Raw genomic sequence first — 7,954 nt, 5'->3', positions numbered from 1 at the left:
AGGCTTAAGATATTTTACCCAAACAGTATTGTTTAATTTCAGAACACGTTACGCCCTATGAAAACAGCATTGTTCACAAAAAGTGTGTATTTTCTCCTCCCTGTTGATTTACCACCACATTAATGTTCTTACCTTCTATGTATTTCTGTGGACGGCTCATCATGCTGAGGCTTCAAGCTCCTGACTTCAGTGTTAGTCCAACTGTGTCTGAATCACAATAAAAAAACAACAAACTAATCATTTTAATCAATTCCTTCAATATTTACTGAAAATTTAGCATCAAGATTCACCTCTGCGACCCTCACCTCAGGCTTTTCAAAGAGAAGTGAAGCACAACACCTTTCACAGCTCTTTGTTAAAAAAAACAAACTTCCTGATGACTTTAAAGGATGGGGAGGAGGGTCTATCTACAGCGCAGCTCATCTATTTCAAGACAAAATCAAATAGATACTAGAGCAGAACAAATTATTTTGGCAACGAAGCTTTTCAAACAGCAGTTAAAAAACATACTCAACACTAATAAGCTGTACGCAAATTCGTTTCAGTTTGTTAAGCTACAAGTATGACAAATATTATCATTAAAACATCAATATTTGTGTTTATTTACCTTAAACACAACAATAAAATATAACAAAGTGGAACAGAAGACCAGTTACTGTATATTTAACAATAAGAATAAATGTTATGTTAGGAACTTTTATGCCTTTCTGGCTTAGATTGTTTGATATTAGTGTAATATAACATGCTAAACATTTTCTTGTGCATGAATCAAGTTGTGTTTTGATTTTTAGCAGAAATTTTGAATTTCAGTTTTTTCACAATAAACTTTCAAATGTTTTATGAAAACACATTTCTGTCTTGCTTGTTTACTATTTACTACTTTACTACTTCACAGTGTAGTTTTATGCAGCTACAAGCACATTAAATGTGTTTGTCAATTATTAAGATTTCTCTCACTGCACTTTATCTACACTCCACATTTCAATAACAATTTAATTTGTCTTTCATTTAAAATTATAAAACTAATTATTTTCAGTATCATCAAGGTCAGCTAAGCTCTGGTGGTCCATTTTTAGTTAATATGATTTAAAGCAACAAAATATGATTTAGTAATAATGGCACTTTCCTCTAAGTTTTGTTCCCAACTTTCTTTAAAAAAGTAATTAATGTTTTGAAAAAAAAATGGAATGAGAAAAGCTGGGTAATAATAGTTGCGTGCCTACATATTAAATTGCACTGATGGTCCAAGTTTAATCCAGTTTTGTAGTATAGTATAGGAGTATCCCATTCTTCTGTGATATTGCAGTTTTACACCAAACTACAAGGTTTGTGACTTTTTCTGTGGGTTTTTTATTTTGAGCTCAAACAACTGTTTAAGAAATTTAATGCAAATCTATAGCATTTTAGATTCACTAAACTTTATAAAAAAAATACATCAGATTAAAAAATAGCAATTCAACCTAATTCTTTAGTACCTTTCTAGCATCTGTTTTAATTCTGCTTCTACAACTCACTAGTTGTATACAGGAAAACAGTAAGATTATGACATTTTAGGAAATTTAATCATAAAACCATCCATCCTCTTCTGACAACAATTTAGCTTTTTTTTTCTTTTATTTGTGCATAGGCACAAAACATTTTGTGAAGTCAATGTTTACAAAGCATTTTAGTAACATATTTTCAACAAACAAAAGTGTTTGTTGTATTAAGAAAATCCCTTCTTCAACTCTCTGGAGTATCATTTAAATTTACAATAATGGATTACACAGTAGATGCGTTTCTGAAAGTCCTGCAAATAAGTTTAAGGTTATATATATCCTCCACGGGAGGACTTCTTCAGTGCCATGTTGCTACACAGAACAGAGCAGCTACCTGAAGTCTGCTCCAACAGAATTTGATCATCTTATTAATAGTGTTACATCCTCACTATGCACATCTTTGGATACTGTGGCTCCTCTGAAAATGAGAGCCTGAAAACCAGAAGTACTTGACTTCCTGATATAACTCACAAACATGCAACTTGAAGCAGATAACTTGTAAACTAGAGAGGAAATGGCATCTCACTAATGTAAAAGATCTTCATTTAGCCTGGAAATTTTGTTTGCTGCCCTATTAAAAACCACTGTGCTGTAGTCAGACTGACAAAGAGTCAGAGCTTTGTTTTGCCAAGCAAACCTTCAATAGTAATGCCTTCATAAATTTCTTCATAAATAAAAATTAAAATTTCATTACAGCCATCAACAACCATCTCACAGACGTATCATTATATACAACTACTTTAGACTCCTTCTCTCTGATTGATCTTTCTGAGTTCATTTCAGTAATCCCTTTCTCCAAACTATCAATGTGTCTTTTAGATCCCATTCCTACAAGACTGCTCAAAAATGTACTACCATTAATTAAAGCTTCAATCTGAAATATGATCTATCTCTGTTAATGACCTATGTACCACAGTTGCAGTAATTAAACTATTCCTTTAAAAGCAATTACTTAACCCAGCTATCTTAGCTAATTATAGACCAAGCCCCACCCTTCCTTTTATTTCAAAAGTTCTTGAAAAAGTATTTGTAAAAAAAGCTAACTGATCTTCTACAGAAGAATGCTTTGTTTGAAGAGACCATAGTGCAGTGTTTGAGATGATAATATTTTATTACAGCGATTAGAAAATGCCATAGTTACCAACGGTACTGCACTGCAGTAGTTTCAGTCAAATCTATCTAATATCCTCTAAGTTAGTCACGTACATGGGAAGTCTTCTTTACACACAAAGGTTAATAATGGAGTTCCACAGGGTTCTGTGCTACGACCAATTCTGTTTACATTATACTTGCTTCCCTCAGGCAGTATCACGCAAATGCATAGCATACATTTTTATTGTTATGCAGATGATACCCAACTTTATCTCTCCATGAAGCCAGATAACACACACCAATTACTTAAACTGCAGGAATGCCTTAACAACATAGAGGCCTAGATGATTTCTAATTTCCTGCTTCTAAGTTCATATAAAAATGAGGTTAATCTGGAATGTATTACCTTGGCCTCCAGTAACACTGTGAAGACTCCTTCAATGTGCATGTTAAACAAATATTTAGGATTGCTTTCTGGCACTTGCACAATATTTCTTTTACATTTGTAGCATCCTGTCTCAGAGTGACACTGAAAAACTACTTCATGCATTTATTACTCATAAGATTGGCTATTGTAATTCAGTATTATCAGGCTGTCCTAAAACCTCCCTGAAAAGCCTTCAGTTGATCCAAAATGCTGCAGCAAGAATACAGGCAAGGGCTAGAAATAGAGAGCATATTTCTCCTATACTGGCTTCTCTTCATTGGCTCCCTGCTAAATCCAGAATCAAATTTAAAGATTTTCTCCTAACATACAATGTCTCCAATGGTCAGGCCACTCCTATTTTTTTTTTTTTTAAGTACATTGTACCATACCAACCCAATAGAAAACTTCACTCTCAGACTGCTGGCTTACTTGTGGTTCCTAGGGTTTTTAAAAGTAGAATGGAAGGCAGATCCCTCAGCGTTCAAGCCTCTTATGTAGAACCAGCTCCCAGTTTGGGAGACAGACACCCTCTCAGGGGTTAGGCTTAGACAGATTAGGCTTAAATCTTTTCTTTTTGATAAAGCTTGCAGATGAGGCTGGATCAGGTGACCTTGAACCCTCCCATAGTTATGCTGCTATAACCCTAGACTGCTGGGGGCTTTCAATGATTCACAGTGTTTCTTCTTCACTTACCTCTTTTCAGTCTTTGTTTATACACCACTCTGCACTAAATTATTAGTTATTATTAATTCATGGCCCTCTTCCACAGTGTGTCTTTGTATTATTGTAGGCTCCTTACCCTATTATATAAAGTTCCTTCAGGTATATAAATAAACAATTAATAAATAAGATTTATAACATATTATAAACATTAAAAAATACAAATGAATTGACTTGAATAGGACAATAGGGCAATATCGTAACTACTGATAAACAAAGAACCCTAGAAGCAGGGGCTTGACATCGGTTGCCATGCCGATTCATGTGGCCTGTGTCTTTGATCTTTTTAAAAAACTATCTTAATTTAGATTCTGGATGCATTGGTCTTGTAGGTTATCTTCACTTTTGGAGCTGAAGTTGTTTTTTTTTGTTACAGCTGAATTAAAACACATTGAAGTCATTTTTCCTTCTTCAATTGATCGTAAATTAGATAGCTGTGAGCTGCATTAACCAAACAGGAAGCATGGCACAATGCGTATCAGACAACATGGTTGATTGCGGTAACCTCACAGTTATCACATCATCTAAGGGTAAGCCCCTCCTTTTCTTGTTTGTTTCTTCTTTATGGGTTTAATGTTACCAAATACACTGTTATAGTAAAACTCTAAATATGGTCTCAAGTTTTGTTTTAATTTATGTGCTGAAAATATTGGTTTATTCCTACATACATTTTTAATCTCCAAAAAGCAGTTTTCACCAGACTGGAGGTTGAGGTGACCACTCAGATCTGACTGAAGCAGATATTAAGAATATTGTGTCGGTCCTGCTTTTGCTACCAAAACAGCTGTGACACATCAAGGCATGAACTCCACTAAAAACCTGAAGGTGTGCTGTGGTATCTGTCACCAAGATGTTAGCAACAGCTTGTAAATTGGGAGGTGGAGCCTCCATGAATTGGAATTAATGGTCCAGCACATTCCACAAATGCTCGATTGGATTGAGATTTGGAGAATTTGGAGGGCAAGTCCACCTCAAACCCATTTTTGTGCTTTTAAAACCATTGCTGAACTATTTTTGCTTTGTATCAGGGAGCATTATCCTGTGGAAAGAAGTCACAGCCATCAGGGAATACAGCTTTCATTAAAGGGTGTACATGATCTGCAGCAGTGCTTCGGTAGGTGGTTTGTGTCACAGTAACATCCACATGGATGGCGGGAGCCACGGTGTCCCAGTAGAACATTGCCCAAAGCATCATGGTGCCTGTGCTGGCTTGCATTCTCCCCACTGTGAATCCTGGTGTCAGGTGTTCCCCTAGGTAAGAGATGCACATGGACCTGGTCATCCACTTGATGTTTCCCAGTGCTCTGTGGTCCAGTTTTGATGCTCACTGTCATGGTCCAGGTGAGTGGCTGTGTTTTTCCACAGAGCATGTTTCAAGCTCTGTTTGTGATTTACCCTGCTAACCTTGTTTTCTTTTGCCACAGTTCCTGGACTCACTTTGACTTAAGCTTGAAGCTTAAGCTTCTCTCTTGGACTCAGGATACCTTACCCCCATCTTGGATATCACTCTGTGCCCTCCTCCCACCTCACACCATCAGGAACCTCCAAATGTCAGGTAAGCCATTCCACACCGTTCAGCTCACTCTGGATTCACGTCAACCATCCCTCATCGCTTACTGCCTCCACCTGCAAGTAAGAAAAGTTATACAATATACTCACCATCTACAGAGCTCCTCTCCACTACCTCCCTAAGTCAGATGCCCTCTCTCCTCAATGTGACTGCTTAACTGCCATGTTCCAGTCTGCATCTCTGGGCCAATTCCCCCCCTCAATCCACATCCACCAAGCCACGTTAACTAGGCCTCACCAGGTCAAGTTTGTTGCCTGTGTTTTGTTGCCTTTGTCCTTATCACACTTTGAAATTTTGAGTTTCACAAGTAAACATTGTAAAATGTTCCACTGTCTCTGCTCTGGGTTCCTGCACTTGAGTCCAGTTTTTGTACCGATCTTTCGCTTCTGTGAAACATAGAAGTTAACAGAACTCACTTACGTGACAAACCACCGACACGTCCCTGACATCTCTCTCCCCCTCTTTTGCAGTGACTTTGAGCACCACCCGAACCACAACCTGCACCCCAGATTCCCCTTTAGCTCCCGGTTCATGTACACCACTCCTAGAGTCTGATATCCACCATAGCTCACAGCTCATGTTTGGTATTCTAAGCATTAAATCATTGTATGTAAATAAAGCATTGTTGTCATATTTAAATCAGTGCCTCCGACTGTGTCTGCGTTTGGGTTCACTCTCTCGGCCTGGCCACCCCGCTGTACCATTCACATGCCCATTGGTGGCGCTTTAAGTAGTGGATAGGGATTAACACGGGTACCCTGACTGGTCTGCAGCTATGCAGACCCATATACAAGAAACCTTGTTATCAGAACCAAAATGCATTTTTTGGCAGCTTGTTTATTGGATCACCCACATGGCCAGCTTTCCCTCCCCATTTACATTGGTGAACCCATTGGTGAACATTGGCCCACTTATTATAAATAATAACTACTACAGACTGGGAACACCCCTCAAGACTTAACAAAACTTAGACCTTGTCAAACTTACTCAAATGCTTATGGTTGCCTATTTGTCTTGCTTCCCTGGGTGCTCCAGGCAGGAGGTGAATTTCGCAGTCACAAGGATGATGCTATAGGCCACAGCACTCCTTAGGAATGAGAGAAAGATTAGGTGAGCAACATTCAGCAGATTTAGAGACTGAGTTGGCAGGGAAGATTGTAAACAGTTTGACAGGCAAAACAAACTTATACTTTTAGTTCTTTCTTCTGACCAGCTTATATGTGGTTTGTCTTTCTAGCAAGGGATATGCCAAGATAAGTGGTTAATGGTTTGGTGGAGAGTCACATTTGCTGATCCAGCTTTGTACTACACCAGAGTCAACAAGGAGCTCTTTTTGAAGGAGATAGCTGTAGGGAACGATAAGCAGGGCTTGACACTAATTGACATTATTAGTTATATTTGTCTTGTAGGCTGTCTTAACCGTTTGAGTTAAAGTTTTGCATTTGTCACAGTTGTCACAGTTGCATTTGTCCAGTAACACTGTGAGGAACCTTGGAGTCATTTTTGACCAGGACATGTCCTTTAATGCACATATTAAACAAATATGTAAGACTGCTTTCTTCCATTTGCGCAACATCTCTAAAATTAGAAATATCCTGTCTCAGAGTGATGCTGAAAAACTAGTTCATGCATTTATTACTTCCAGGCTGGACTACTGTAATTCATTATTATCAGGATGTCCTAAAAACTCGCTGAAAAGTCTTCAGCTAATCCAAAATGCTGCAGCAAGGGTACTGACAGGGACTAGAAAGAGAGAGCATATTTCTCCTGTTTTGGCTTCCCTTCATTGGCTTCCTGTTAAATCCAGAATTGAATTCAAAATCCTGCTCCTCACATACAAGGTCTTAAATAATCAGGCCCCATCTTATCTTAATGACCTTGTAGTACCATATCACCCTATTAGAGCATTTTGCTCTCGCTCTGCAGGCCTACTTGTTGTTCCTAGAGTATTTAAAAGTAGAATGGGAGGACTGTCACAGCAGCGTTTGTTTTCATTCAAAGGCCGATTTTTTTGTCCCAGTCCAGCCCTCATACCGACCCAGTACTGGTAATTTTTCTTATGCAGATGAGGCATTATTTCTGTACCATTATTTAATTCCAGAGCCTTCAGTTTTCAGGCCCCTCTTCTGTGGAAGAGTGCGATCTATTGTACAATATAAAGCGCCTTGAGGCGACTTTTGTTGTGATTTGGCGCTATATAAATAAAATTGAATTGAATTGAATTGAATAGTTGTGAGCCATACCTTTGGGTACACAATAACTTTACAGCCTTACTGTAAACATTCTCCTCCTCCTTTAATTTATGGTAAATTAGATAGCTGTGGGAACCGTAGCTACATCAACCAAACAGGAAACGCAGCACACTGTGTATCAGACAACAACATGGTTGAAGAAACCACACGTTAAATGATCGCATAGTCTAAGAGTTAACGCCTCCTTTTCTTGTTTGTTTCTTCTTTGTTGTACTAAATATTACCAAATACACTAAAAGGTTAAAAGATTCAATGTGGTCTAAGTTTTGTTTTAACTTGGCTGCAGATAATATTGTTTCTGCAAAAACTTTTGTTATTCAGATTTGACAGCATCTCCCTTTTTTCACCACACAAA

The 7,954-nt window shown here is 37.9% G+C and overlaps 1 protein-coding gene and 1 long non-coding RNA gene across 3 annotated transcripts in view; one reads left to right on the top strand and one right to left on the bottom strand.

Annotated features, from left to right (window-relative positions):
• Positions 1-3,689, bottom strand: part of LOC102076957 (C-type lectin domain family 4 member E) — a 7,871-nt gene extending 4,182 nt beyond the window's left edge. The window contains exons 1-3 of the mRNA XM_019350544.2: positions 3,487-3,689; positions 306-423; positions 133-207 (exon numbers count right to left, since the gene is read on the bottom strand). Of these exons, the coding sequence (XP_019206089.1) occupies positions 133-163 (31 nt within the window). The 5' untranslated portion in view covers positions 164-207; positions 306-423; positions 3,487-3,689. The remainder of the gene's footprint in view (positions 1-132; positions 208-305; positions 424-3,486) is intronic.
• The window catches only part of LOC112843496 (uncharacterized), a 46,103-nt gene extending 40,131 nt beyond the window's left edge, over positions 1-5,972 (top strand). The window contains exons 1-5 of one of the 2 annotated variants that reach the window (XR_003215870.1): positions 4,270-4,307; positions 4,806-4,891; positions 5,021-5,118; positions 5,202-5,332; positions 5,818-5,972. This is a non-coding gene — a long non-coding RNA (uncharacterized LOC112843496). Of the gene's footprint in view, positions 1-4,269; positions 4,308-4,805; positions 4,892-5,020; positions 5,119-5,201; positions 5,333-5,817 lie in introns of those variants that run through there. The other variant, XR_003215871.1, reaches the window with a different exon arrangement.
• Positions 5,973-7,954: the final 1,982 nt, after the last annotated feature.

The sequence above is a fragment of the Oreochromis niloticus genome, linkage group LG22 (assembly GCF_001858045.2).
Source record: "Oreochromis niloticus isolate F11D_XX linkage group LG22, O_niloticus_UMD_NMBU, whole genome shotgun sequence".
NCBI lineage: Eukaryota > Metazoa > Chordata > Actinopteri > Cichliformes > Cichlidae > Oreochromis > Oreochromis niloticus.
This window is presented reverse-complemented; position numbering and strand designations above follow the sequence as displayed.